This window comes from Lepisosteus platostomus, chromosome 26 (genome assembly GCF_059453375.1).
Source record: "Lepisosteus platostomus isolate fLepPlt1 chromosome 26, fLepPlt1.hap1, whole genome shotgun sequence".
Classification (NCBI taxonomy): domain Eukaryota; kingdom Metazoa; phylum Chordata; class Actinopteri; order Semionotiformes; family Lepisosteidae; genus Lepisosteus; species Lepisosteus platostomus.
In genome coordinates this window covers 5,180,500-5,193,547 of record NC_142636.1, presented here as the reverse complement: position 1 = coordinate 5,193,547, position 13,048 = coordinate 5,180,500, and the positions used below count along the sequence as shown (strand labels likewise).

The following is a 13,048-nucleotide window of genomic DNA, read 5'->3' as shown; positions in this document are numbered from 1 at the left end:
TTAAGGTACTGCACTGTTTGCACTATGTCCTGTCTTGGGTGTGTTATAATGTCTATTGTCTAAATGTATTGTCCATGTCTGTTTGTTATTTCTTTTTCCTCCACTGTTACTGGGTACAGCTGAACGAGTAGGCATTCCAACACACTTGTTGTATATGGCCAATAAAACATCTTGAATCTTGAAAGTGACTGCCTGCAGGAAAGCTTACTTTGCCTGTTCAGCAAGAGATGAAACTGACGAGTTCTGACAGAAGTGCTTATTTTATGTGCAGCTGCTTTTTGATACTACTCTTCTGGTGAAATGAATGTACTTAAAATAAAAATTCTCAGAGTTCAGTTGGTTTTAGAAGCAGAAGGAAAATGACCACTTGGAAGAAACACATGTTGCATATCCTGCTGTTAAACCTCCAGCCATTTGGGTTTATAGTCAAATGAGGAAAAAACCATTTCAACTTCAGTTCTTTTTCATTTCATGTCGTGGACAAGTTGTCATGAAGACAGGAAACAAGCTGTTTCACACAGAAATGGCTCCAGCTCATGGTGTATCTGACAACTGTTTTCATATCCATCTGTTTTATTATTATATTAATAATATAAAATATTTATACTGTATTCTTGTTCTTCATTCAAGCCCCGCCCCCTGCTGATAGCGGCTTCTGATTGGCTGAGTCGCAGATCCGAGCGCTCGGCGTCTCCGCCTCCTCCGGCTCCGGCTCGCGGCTGCCCGCTCCGCTGAGGGCGCGAGAGGAGCGCAGCCGTTATTTGTGAGCGGCTGTGTGTCGGAGGAGCGACCGTCTCCCTGCGGCTGATCCCTGTGGAGGCGTGTGGGGCTCCTGAGGCGCGGCTCTCTCTGCCTCCTGTCACTGCGGAGAAGAGCCGAGGGCAGACCTGCAGCCCCGCTCCGCCGCTATGAGAACCAGCGGGTCCGCAGGACCGTCAGTCTCGGACCTCCTGCGGCCCAGCGACGGGTCTCTGCTGCTCCCGGCCGCAGGGCTTCACACACCGTGGCGCTGCTGCAGGGCGCTGCAAGACGAGCTGCTTCAAGACCAGATGTGTCGTTGCGGACTGGTTAGAGCACAAGGTCTGTGCGTGAGCGAGCGGAGTGACCATGAGGAGGAGCCGGAGAGCAGATCTGCAGGGCGAGTCTGGGTCACAGGAGGACTAATGAGCAGGCTGTGTCTGGGAGAGGTCTGGCAGGAGACTGGAGTGACAGTAGAAGCCCTGATGAGCGAGTCGTGTGAGAGAGGAGGGAGAGGCGAGTCTGGATGGAGGGAGGAAGGGGTGTCTGACGTCATATCGTGAGCAAGACGCTCCGCTCCGTGTTTTCTGAAACTTTCCGGCTGACACTTTGGAAATCAGACAATTAGTGCTTCTGTTGGTAGAGTTGGGAAAAATCAGAAAGCATATAAAATTGTAATTTTATAATTAAATATAGTGATTATAATGACTTATTAAACGTGAGCGTGAAGTCGACACATCGGGATTGTGACGCAACAATTGCGGTCCGGGAAAGCGCTCCGGTGCTGCTGAGTCGCTCAGCGCTGATGCTCGTAGCGAAGAAAACACTTCAGCTCGACACGGCTTGTCAATATTCTCTGTCTTTTCACTGAAGATCCTGGTGGTTTACGGACGAGGTAGGGACCTGCCGAGGCTCCGTATCGCGGATCCGATTGTTCTTGTTTCTCCTGGGCAGATCGAGCGGTTATTGTGTTAACACGGTGTTCAGTGAGAGGGGGTTAAAAGCTCTTAACCTGCTGGAGTTTTATTAAAGCCCAGAGTGCAGATCTGAACAGGAATTCATTGCTGCTTCTGTTCCTTTCTCTGCTTTCACTGATGTGAAGAATTTGCTTGTGTTCTCAATATCCTGTGTCTGCCCTTCAGCCTGTTGGGTTGAATTCCAGTAGGACCAGCTGGTTAGAGAGAGTTCTGTGGTGTCTAGTGGGTCTGCACTGGCCTGTCAGCAGTACCTTGACTCCCAGTGTGTGAGAAGCGCCGCCCAGCTCCCTGCTTCACTGTGCTGTTCTACTGGCTGACTGACAGGTCCAAGATGAGCCCGAAGGAGTGCAGCTGTGAGCCCAGCAGGGTGAAGTGGCTCTCCTCCTGTGTGCAGCGCACAGGCTGCCAGTGCCCCGGGCCAGGTATGACACAGCTGGATCTAGACCAGTGCCCCCTGAAGCCAGTCCCCCCACACACTGACTCCTGGCTTCCCTTTCCACTGGGACTCCATCCCTGGGCTCAGCTTTGACTGACCTGAGGGGCTCTTCGCTGTCACCCTGCAGGTCTCCTCAGCTCGAGGCAGGGAAAGCAACAGCAGTCTCCTCATCTTTTCAACTAATGATGATTTGAGCAAAAATAAACAGAAGATTTAAGCTAAAATAATAAGATATAAAATAAAATAATTTAGTATGAGAGTATTTTTAAGAAGACTAACATCCATGTAAGGTATGAAACTATTGAAAGTGTTTAAAATGAGTAACTCACAGTGGTTATGAAATGAGCTGTGTCTGAGTGATGTACTGCAATTATTCTTTCATTTACATTTAATTGTAAATTTGGGAAAAGCAAATCTATTGATGAAGATCTGTCCAAGTCCTTTTGACTGGGTGTGAGAGACGCTGAATTAGAGGCTCTAATCCCCTTAGAGCAGCAGAAGGAGGTTCTCCACCTGGGAGCAGAGCTGCTGCCTGATTCTTCTTCAACACTGAGATCCTCTGTTTGCGGAGGAGCAGCTGCTAACAGGACTGATGTGACCCAGAGAGCAGCTCTCTTTGTGGGCTCTTCAGGGTTCAGAAGTCCCAGTGGCTGCAGCTGTTATTCAGGACCATGAAAACAAAACCCTGCACTCTGAAGCCTCCTGCCCTTAGAGCAGATCTGTATTCCTCTCTACTGGAAAACTGTCCGGGGTGAAAGAGTCCCAGCCTTTACGGGCTGTGGATCAAAAATCATTTTCATCTTTCTAATTCTCAGACACGTGTCAGTAGGGTTATAGGTCCCTCAGACAACAGGTCAGTTTAAGAGTTTTCTCCCTAGAAGTCTGTGCTGCGGCGACACCAGTGTTTCCCCTGTCTGTGTGTCTGCTGTAGATGAGGTCCTGGCTGTTCTGGAGGGAATGAGCAGCTCTGATGAGGAATCTGGGAAGCTCCTGATAGAAGAGCTGCTCTCCCTCCTGCAGAGGAACACCAAGGGGACACTGCCAGTCATCCTGGGATTCCTCGAGAGCCCCCAGGTAACATGAAGGAGCTCCCTGCACACCTCCTGACATACTCGTTGCAAACGCACTCTAATCAGGAGCCCAGTGTGCTCCAAGATACTGTCTCTGCTGTTTCTTACAACTAGAAGTCAGAAGATAAGCCCTAACGTGTTGTCATCTTGACAGATGTGCTTGAGTGGAAGCCTGGGGTTTCTCTGTGTGTTTCCACTCCCTCGTGTGGTGAGCTGGGGTGGTTCTGCTGTTTCACCCTAAGTGCCCGTTGGCCAGGCTGACTGGCCCTGAAGGAGAAGCCTTTGAACAGACACTCTTGGTGCTGTGATGAGAGCAGCAGTCTCACCCCTGGCTTTGGTTCTTCCCTGCTCTAGGTGACAACTGCCCATCGCTCTGCTGTCCTCCAGGCAGTGGAGAAGCTGCTGCGCAAAACATCTGCGCAGCATCTGGATGAGTCCTTGGCCAAGAGCACCGTCTCGATGGCCTTGAATGAGATGACGATGTCACCGGTATGTAAACCCCTTTTATTCCTGCCTATCGAACTGTTGTCTTGCTGTAGTGCTGTGGTCTGTTTCCTTGCCTGTAGCACACATGATGCATCTAATGGAAGCAAATCATTGTATGTTAACTTGTGTGCTCATTGGCTTGATCCAAGCTGCAGCTTCAACTGCAATACTATCGACTCCCAAGACGCTCTGATCTCTTTTTACTGTTGTTTCAGAAATGGCTGCCTGACTGGCAACAGCCAGCCAGCAACATTGTCGTTTGTGTGGTGAGAGACCACTACGACAGTACCATGGATATGGTGCTGTCCTTCTTCCAGCCCGGAGTGCTCCCTCACCACACGCTGCTGAATGCTGTAGGAGATATCTCCCGCAACTGCAGTAAGTTCTGTGCTGCTAATGGGGTGTGATCTGCACAGATATATTCCAGATTTTTTACTGTGCTGTATTTCAAACTTCATGATACTGGTCATATCTGTCCATTCAAGCCCTGATACATGAGCTTATTATGAAGGCTCAGTGTTTGTTACTCATGCCGCTTCTGAGTCTCTAGTGTTATCATGAGCCTTGGTCCCTACCTAGTGTGAAATGTGTTTTCTTTGAAGGTCGTGACATAGCAAGGGATATAGTGAGACTTCTGGACCTGCTGGTGCCTGTTCTTCCCCTTGCTGTGACTGATAAAATGAAGGCAATGATGGCTTTTGGTAAGTGTGCAAGCTGTCTCATTTAGGGGGACAGTTGTTATCAATGCTTGGTTCCACTGGCAATCCACTGACAAGGCCTGTTCAGACCGCTTCCCACTGAACTACAGGACTGCTTTGATGTATCTGAGGAGTGTAGCAGGCTGTTCCTCTCTTGTGTTGTCAGCATTGGAAGGCCTGTATGAGAGCTGGGCAAAATTCCAGGGTCCCGGGCAGTGTGTTCAGGACTGTTCAAGCCAGGTCATCATAAGTTTTGATATAGTGCACAGATGGCTGCCATCTTCTGAGCCAAAGGTATGGGATCTTTAATCCAGTGTAGGTTATTTGACATCTTATTAATCATCCTGAATTCTCAGATGTTCTGGAGGAAAGAATGGACTTGAATGCCAAGAAAAGATGTGTCCATGCAGGTATTAGGGAAGGGTATCAGGGTCCAGGGTTCAGATCACAGTAAGCAAAGTTGAATAGGGTGCACTTATGAAGCAGGTTTTATTCATTGCTCAAAGCTGTTCTAACTGTCTGTGGTTTTAGACAAGTTTGCTTTCCTGTGACTGAATCCTTTCCTTGAGGATGATGGTGTTTGTGTTTTGTCTGAAGGTGACGGAGGCCATTGTCTTGGCCCTGGCAGCTATGTGCTGCCTGCTCCCTGAGGAGAAGTTTAAGAGTGAGCTGCCAGCTGTTTTACAGGCCTTCCAGCCACTGTATGCAGCTGAGCTGGACATCAGCTACTCCAGAATCAACAAGGTAGGGCTGTGACCGATGATGGGCCTTTAGGTGTACAGGTTGTGGATTGCGAGGTCCGTTTCTTTTAGAAAATGTATTTTGATTCCTTAAATTGTAGATCCAAACAATCACTAGTAGCACTTTCCCAGTGTCCCTTTGTCCACAAGCTCCAGTGATGTGCTGGTGAGGCCCAGTGCAGAAGAGGATTATGGTCTGTGGTGCCCCATGTGATTGTGGAAGGGTGTGAACAAGATGGATCTGCCAGGGGTAGAGTCCAGGGGAGGCGTTATCCTGCTCTGTCAGATTTTTGTGTGTGATCAAACTACCAAAATCCTAATGCTAACGTGTTATTGCATACACTGAGAGAGTGAGGCCTCTTGATGAAGCAGCAGTGCCTCTCCAGATTGACTCCAACGTGCTCTTCTTTCAGAGTCTGAGTGTGCTTGTGGGGGCAGCAGTGCCGAAGGCCAGACCAGTGCTGGAATCCCAGCTGGAGCAGCTGCTGACCATGGTCCACGCCCAGGTAATGGGGACAGCAGCCCGCTCACCTGCACAGACAGACGTCACAGTAGTCAGTAAGAGTGTCTGTCTGAGGGGTGAAGCCCTCAGGAGCCTCATCAATGACAGCAGCTCAGTGCTGTGATCTACCCCTCTCCACAGCTCATGGCAACACAGAAGTGCCGTGTATCTGACTGCTGAAGCCCTTATTCATTCAGTTGAACGGATATTGATGACTCGGCTCGTTTTATCATGGCATTAGAACAGCAGTCCATGAGAGAGTGTGCATGATGCCCTTGTGGGTGTTGTAAGAGTGCTCTGATGCCTGTCTGGTGTCCCAGGATCTGGCAGTGCTGATGGGGCTGTGTGCCAGTGTGCACCTGGATGTGGTGCTGTCTGTGCTGAAGAGACTGGAGACCCAGCTGACTGACCCAGCCTTCCCCTGCAATGAGCAGGGCTCTAGGGTAGGTGTACTGCATCAGAGTCCTGACAGACAAACAGAAGCTGCTCTTAATGTCAGCTTCTACCTACAAGTTTCAGCACCTTGATCTGGATTGTCATGCTTGTTACTGCAGAGTGATTTCACCTGTGCCCTGATTCTGTGCTATGGGCAAGTTGCACTTAAAGCACCTGCAGAGGATCTACTGCAGAGAATGGACACTGACTTTATGGAGAGACTGAGACACCATGTCACCAGTAAGGTAGGCAACATGTCCTCCTTTAAGAACAAGAGACCTGACAGAGAGAACCTCACAGCTCCTGTCTGAAGAGTGTATTCAACCACTGATACATTCTGTAATGTGCTTCTCTAACGCAGGGAGGTATTCGTAACAACTCTCAGGCAAAAGTTCTTCCTTATTTGTTCTGCTACTTTCCTGCAGTGTCTGGGTAGACATTGTTAATTATACTTCAACCTGATTGGATTGTTCTGGGGAGGAGGACACAGGGATACAGTGTCCGAGGCTGTCCAGGCTGTGAGTGTCCATCACAGCCCAGGGCTGGTGGAGGTGAGGTGGCGTCTGGGCTGTCAGTGAGTGAGCTGCTGTGTGTCCCCCTGCAGGAGCCCAGTGTCAGACTGAGCCTGTGCCGCAGTGTGGGCATGATGGCACAGGCAGTGCGCAGCGCCAGTCCCTCCGGAGCTCCCAGCTTCCCTGCCAAGGCCAAGCTCCTGGCGACAATGATGGTCAGTGTGTCTGACGAAGCCGCCTGTCTGCTGTTTTCCTACACGGATGCTCTGGACAAGCTGTATCCTGTCACTGTGAATCGGAGAACAGATAGTTTTTGAGAAGTGATTGGACGGGAAACTGTTTTGCTATTGATCAATACAGTTGTGTTTTTAGCTTTTTGGAAACACTGCTCCAGAAGTATTCAGAAAATTACTCCTTTGTTCACACCTAGTGACATGATCCTGTGTCCTGTCTCTGAAGACAGCACTGAGAACTGCAACAAAGGGGCAGTAGTGGACAACTTCAACAGTCAGTGTAACAGAGCTCATGTGATCTGTCTGAGATTGACCTGCTGTTCTTGTTCCCTGTAGGCTCTTGACCTGCTGCAATTCATCGGCAGTAGTTATACTCTGGATGACAGCTTGGAAGAGAGTTTGAGGGAGGGGATATTATATCTGGCTGCACAGGACCTCAGACAGACCATCCAGTCCCTAGTGACCCTCATTTCTTCCTCTGAGAGGTAGAGCACAATTCTAACAGTGAGAAGCTCTTTGCAATGATAAAAGCATCACAACAACAGCACTGTGTTGTGGCGTCAGTGTTTGTGTATTTTAGCTCTGAGAATGAGTTTGAATGCAGAGCCCTGCACTGACAGCTGGGGGTGTATTTTACAGCTCACTCCCGGAGGTGTGGCAGGTCCTCAGTACCAGCCAGGTGGTCTCGGAGACCGTGAAGGACCTGGCTGATCATCTCGGCCTGATGAGGGAGATGAAGGTGGATGATCCAGAACTGGATGTAAGTGACTATAGAGCCCATCTGCTGGTGTTTCTAACTGAGCAGAGGACAGATAGTCAGACAGCTGACAGCTACAGCACGGAGGTACTGTCTCCCTGTAATATGTCGCTGCCCAAGAGCAGGCAGAGAGACACCAGCAAACAGGCAAGCGGCTGTGTGAACAAACAGCTCCCTGTTTGCAGCACAGGGACAGGCTGGTGAGCACAGAAAAGCGTGGTGCAGACCAGCAGCCCAAAGCCACGTCCAGAACAGGCCAGATCAAAGCTGGGTGAACACAGAGGCTCAGCACACAGCAAACTCCAAACTCAGAGCTGATGGTAATAAGCACAGTCTGTAAACAGACAGACACAGCACACAAGCACAAGAGGGTAATCTAGACAACAAAGGCAGGGTGAAGCTAGGGGCCAGTATCCGAGGAGCAAAGTCGGAAGACAGGGAGAAGCTTGAGACTTTTGGCCGAGTTCCTGAGCGCTGCCAGACCAAGGGCTTGTGTAGCTTGAACCACCTGAGTCAGGCGTGGTGGACAATTATCTTCAGATGTGGCTGGCTAGCACGTCAATTTTAGCTGTCCCTTCTGCTGACCAGCAGCGACCAGCATGACCCTCCCTCAGTGTAACCCTTGTCCCAGCAGTACTGGGAATGAAGGCCGACTGGTGTCCTCCTGTCTTCAGATCCACAGACACACAGAGGAGCAGCTGGCAGCTCAGAGCTCAGCCCTGACAGAGCAGGAGACCCCAGCTGAGCCAGTTGTTCTGCGGGCTCTACTGGGCTTGATCACTGTCCTGTCCATCGCGGACAAGAGTCAAGCCAAAGCACTGGTGCCCTTTGTGTACTGTAGAGCCAGGCCCTGCTTGGAAAGTGTAAGTTTTTTAGGATGTTCTTTATTCAAATATTGTGTCATTTGTTTTTGTCTATTAAATTTAAATATAACGTCTGTAATTGTAATCAATTGGATATCCATGATTACAGTGTTTGTTCTTTGAGCTACTGAGCTACAGTGACAGTGGGCTCAGACTCCAGCCCTGAGAGGAGAAATAAGTGGTGACAGTTTGTGCGTGTCTGTGTGTAAAGTTTCCCTCTTGTCCTGTGTCTGTGTTACAGGAGAGCCTGGAGGTCCGCAGAGTCACAGTGGTTCTGCTGGGGCAGCTGGTCAGGCTGGGCTCTGAGAAAGCCCGGCTCAACAAAGAGGTCCACAGCTCCCTGGTCAGCGTGCTGCTGAACCTGACTGACCCCAGCCCAGAGGTCATCCAGGTAAAGACACAGAGCTGCCGCTGGCTGGGCTGAGCCTGTGGGACTATGGGTCTTCTCACGTCCTTCTTTGATATTGATACTTGTCACCTATCCAGTGTTTGACCAGCTTTGCAATTGGCGAAGAAAAAAAACCCTACAGTCAGTACGAACTTGTAGCCTGTAAATCTAAACATTCAGAGGGTTACTATCAAGGATGTGTCAAAGGGTTTCAGGGCTGGCTTCTATTTTCTGACATTTGTGTAGTTTCTGTTTAATTTGGGCTCTGTTTCAAGATAAACTGGTTTTGACAATGTGGATTTCCCCAGGCCTGCTGGACAGTCCTACAGCACTTCACCCTGGAATGTGTGCTGTCCATGAAGGAGATGTGCAGGATCCTGGTGAGTGAGGTTCTCCTGGGGCTGGCTTCTGGGCTGCTGGTGAGAGAGGGGAGCACACCCTGCTTTTGGGACACAAACACACAAAGACTTGTGTCAGATTTAGGAAATATATTTGTGCTAAACCAGACTTACACTGAGCACTAATTACAGTGAGTAGCAGTTTATATCCAGATTATAATCACAGTAGTGCTGATGAGTTCATACACTCTCATTAGATGGATTAGAGGTGTTTATGTGTAATGGAGGGCTGTCTCTCACATGGGGGCTCCTGTACAGTAGTAGCGTGCTGTCTCACACTGCCCTGCAATATTCCCTGTGTCCAGATAACGAGTGGGCAGTTCAGCCTGGCCCAGAGGCTTGCACTCCAGGGTGCACAGAGCAGAAGGGCCTGGGTTCGGGAAAGTGCTGCCATCTTCATTGGTAAGAGCTCAGTGACAATGAGAAGAGTGATTGAGGCTCAGTGTAGAGATGATGCTCCACTGGTAAAAGTGAGTTGTGCTGTGGTTAGTGATGAGGGTATTGCCGGGATGGGAATTCAAGCATTAAAACGCTACTCTGTAGGTTTCCCTTGAAACAGGTTTGAGTCTGAAGGTGTTTGATCACTGGGGTTTTCTCAAAGGACTCAGGCTCTGATATGTCACACTAGTAAAAGGCCTCTAGTTAGAAGGCTCTAGTATGTCTAGCTACAGTAGTCTCATTTCGGCAGCAGGACACTGGGCACCACTTTCAGCCTCGTCTGTCTAGTGTTTGAAATGCATTTTTCTGTCAGTAATGAGGCAGGTTAATCAGACTTACCAATGTCACCAGGAAACACATTTCCATGAGCTGCTCTCCATTCAGAGTGTTGGCAGTGTGCGCTGGTGCAGTATCCTGTGTGGTGCTGTGTGTGCAGGAGCTCTGCTGTTCAACCCCTCTGTGTTTCAGGCCTCCAAGTGCAGCAGCTGCAGAGGAGACTCTGCTCTTGTTTCGCTCTGAGAAGAGCTCAGCGAGGTAACGATGCTTGTGTTTTGTGTCCAGTATGTTGACCAGTTGTTCTTGTACAGTATATAATAATTAATAATAATAATTGCTTACACTTATATAGCACTTTTCTGGACACTCCACTGAAAGTGCTTTACAGGTAATGGGGATCCCCTCCACCACCACCAATGTGCAGCCCCACCTGGATGATGCGACGGCAGCCATAGTGCGCCAGAACGCTCCCCACACATCAGCTATCAGTGGGGAGGAGAGCAGGGTGATAAAGCCAATTCATAGATGGGGATTATTAGGAGGCCACGATTGGTAAGGGCCAATGGGAAATTTGGCCAGGGCGCTGGGGTTACACCCCTACTCTTTTCAAGAAACACCCTGGTTTTTTTATGACCACAGAGAGTCAGGACCTTGGTTTGACGTCTCATCTTAAGGACGGCACCTGTTTACAGTATAGTGTCCCCGTCACTATACTGGGGCATTAGGACCTACATTGACCACAGGGTGAGCGCCCCCTGCTGGCCCCACTAACACCTCTTCCAGCAGCAACCTTAGTTTTTCCCAGGAGGTCTTTCATCCAGTTACTGGCCAGGCTCACACCTGCTTAGCTTCAGTGGCTTAGTATTTAGTAGTTTAGAGTCTGTTTAACCAGAAATTCTGGCTGTAGCCTCTCACACCATAGATACCCAGTGTACAAAGTTTTGAGAAGTTCAGAGCATGGAGATGAAAAATGTATAGTTGGCCTGTTTAGCAGGTTTTTGTGGAATTGCACATCTGTAGTAGCTCTGCTTTATTTTATTCTTTTTAGAGACTTGTGCGGTCTGTGAATTACAGTGTGGCCGTTTCTTCCAGCTTCATAGTTTGACATTTTTGACTACTGTTCCTTCTGAAATTGAAGAGAACACAGATGTCACACAGAAAGGATCTCACACTCCTTCTTTAACCCCACTGCATGAGGTCCAGACCTGCTGCTCTTCACAGTGTCTCCTAACTCACACCTGCTGGGCAAGAGCTGGATCAGCACTGCAGCTGTGTGTCAGGAGCTGAGCAGGACTGCAGGACCCCGAGTAACAGCCTCGTCTCTTTCCTCCCGCAGCCCTGAGGGTCCTGCTGCAGGACCCAGAGCCGCAGGTGCGGGAGAGGGCTGCTGAAGCCATGGGGCTCTTCACCCGGCCCTGAGCAGCACTCTGGAGTCGGGGCGCCCCTCCCCAGCCACTGCAGAGACACCTGGGCGTCCCAGCTTATTCTGGACCAGACAGCACACCTCTCTCTCTCCTCCACACACAACTTTGTTTTTAAATAAATTACACAACGTGTACAGAAGCTGGTTTTCATTCCAGAATGTATGAATGGTGCTGAACCAACACTGAAGTGTATGAAGCGCTTTTCTGTCTTCAGTCTGCAAGTGTTCAGACAGGAGAAGCTGGAAACAAGCTGTTTCACACAGAAGTACAGAATACAGAGCAGTGAAGTGCAGGAGAGAGACAGAGGGGCGCAGGAGAGCTCAGGTGATTCAGCTTCAGCCCAAACTGGCGAGTCTGTCCACCCATCAGTCCGCTGACCTCCTGCGGCACAGCGGCAGGTCTCTGGCTCTCCTGGCCCACAGGGATTTCTCACACCGCCGCCCTGCTGCAGTATGCTGGGAGTCGAGCTGCTCTGAAAGTGTGATGTGCTTTTACAGATTGTTGAGAGCACGAGGTCTGTGTGTGAGGGAATCAAGTAGGAACATTATAATGCACTGTATAGCAGACAGATCTGTCTGTTGCAAATCTAGATCATTCTTTCATACAATCGGTGCAGCAAATGAACATGAATTGTCTTGGTTTGGTTTGGTTGGAGATTTTTATGATCAGGAAAAGCCACGGTGATGGTGTAGCGTGAAAGACAAAGCAGCAGGTCTGTGGAAAGTGGGAGGAAGCTGCAGTCTGAAGTGATCATGGGGAGACGCATGTCTGAGGTCATGTCATAAAGAAGAAGCGCTGCTCTGTGTCTTCACACACTTTCCAACTGACACTGGAAATAAGAGAACCATTTGCTTGTGGGGAGAGCAGGAAGAATACTAAGTTGTATAATAACTTTCAATCAATTAATAATATTAATGATTGTAATCATTGATTATGCGCATGTGTCACGTAGTGGCAGCAGGATTGTGACGTAACATTCGGCAGTCAGGAGCGCGTTCCAATTTTACTGACTTAAAGAGCTCAAGTACGAAGCGAAGAAAAAATCTCACCTTCTGAGCTTCTTTTTCCACTGCGGATTCAAGAGTCATAGCTGTTTACTGCACTAGGCAGGGACGTGCTGAGGCTCGGTCACACAGATCGGATTGTTCTAGTGCTGTTTCTCCTGGGCAGATCGAGTTATTACTGTGTGAACATGACGGTCTGAGCAGGAAGGAGTTCAAGCCTCTTAACTTATGGGTGGTTTGTATTCACTAGAAGACTATGTACAGAGTGCAGATCTCAGGAGAAATGAATTGTCGCTTCTGTTCATGAAGTGCAGGACTTCCTTGCGTCTTTCATTTCCCCATTCTGCCAGTTAGCAGAGGTTGATTGTATTCCAGTACAAGAAGTTGGTAAAAGAGAGTTCTGTGGTACCTAGTGAGTTTTGCTGCTGGCCTGTGAGCAATACGTTGACTTGTCACGAGCGTGAAGCCATGTACAGCTCACGTCTTCACTGTGTTGATAATTTTAAATGCCAGAAATGTTTAGTTATAGTAGAGTTGTAGGACAGAATTCCCATTTTGGAGGGGTGCATTAGCACACTATTAGATATTAACCAGGTTGAGGGATGGATAGATTCAGCTCAGTCAGAACACTCAGTCATTTCAGAAGTGGCTGCAGTCCCTCCTGGCCCAGCTG

At 49.1% G+C, this 13,048-nt stretch overlaps 1 protein-coding gene across 5 annotated transcripts; it reads left to right on the top strand.

Annotated features, from left to right (window-relative positions):
* The first annotated feature begins 1,461 nt into the window (after window positions 1-1,461).
* Window positions 1,462-11,500, top strand: LOC148639769 (maestro heat-like repeat family member 5). Of its 5 annotated transcripts, XM_088621482.1 has the most exons (20): window positions 1,473-1,633; window positions 2,040-2,137; window positions 3,083-3,225; window positions 3,576-3,710; window positions 3,923-4,085; window positions 4,310-4,408; window positions 4,572-4,699; window positions 5,003-5,149; window positions 5,559-5,651; window positions 5,968-6,090; window positions 6,202-6,327; window positions 6,687-6,809; window positions 7,164-7,312; window positions 7,467-7,587; window positions 8,259-8,447; window positions 8,689-8,838; window positions 9,144-9,215; window positions 9,539-9,635; window positions 10,140-10,205; window positions 11,284-11,500. In XM_088621482.1, the coding sequence occupies exons 2-20, from the start codon at window positions 2,047-2,049 to the stop codon at window positions 11,364-11,366; spliced, it is 2,298 nt and encodes a 765-aa protein (XP_088477608.1). In that variant the 5' UTR covers window positions 1,473-1,633; window positions 2,040-2,046; the 3' UTR covers window positions 11,367-11,500. The 5 variants fall into 5 exon arrangements, with proteins under 5 accessions (XP_088477607.1, XP_088477606.1, XP_088477604.1 ...); XM_088621480.1 differs by lacking the exons at window positions 8,689-8,838; window positions 9,144-9,215; window positions 9,539-9,635; window positions 10,140-10,205; window positions 11,284-11,500 and having other exon boundaries at window positions 1,465-1,633; window positions 1,904-2,137; window positions 8,259-8,585; XM_088621478.1 differs by lacking the exons at window positions 8,689-8,838; window positions 9,144-9,215; window positions 9,539-9,635; window positions 10,140-10,205; window positions 11,284-11,500 and having other exon boundaries at window positions 1,465-1,633; window positions 1,901-2,137; window positions 8,259-8,585.
* Window positions 11,501-13,048: the final 1,548 nt, after the last annotated feature.

Coding starts and splice junctions, on each gene's coding strand:
- LOC148639769 (XM_088621482.1), top strand. CDS start 2,047: ATGAGCCCGAAGGAGTGCAGCTGTGAGCCCAGCAGGGTGAAGTGGCTC. Junction 9,216..9,538: donor AGGAGATGTGCAGGATCCTG/GTGAGTGAGGTT, acceptor CCCTGTGTCCAG/ATAACGAGTGGGCAGTTCAG. Junction 9,636..10,139: donor AAGTGCTGCCATCTTCATTG/GTAAGAGCTCAG, acceptor TCTGTGTTTCAG/GCCTCCAAGTGCAGCAGCTG.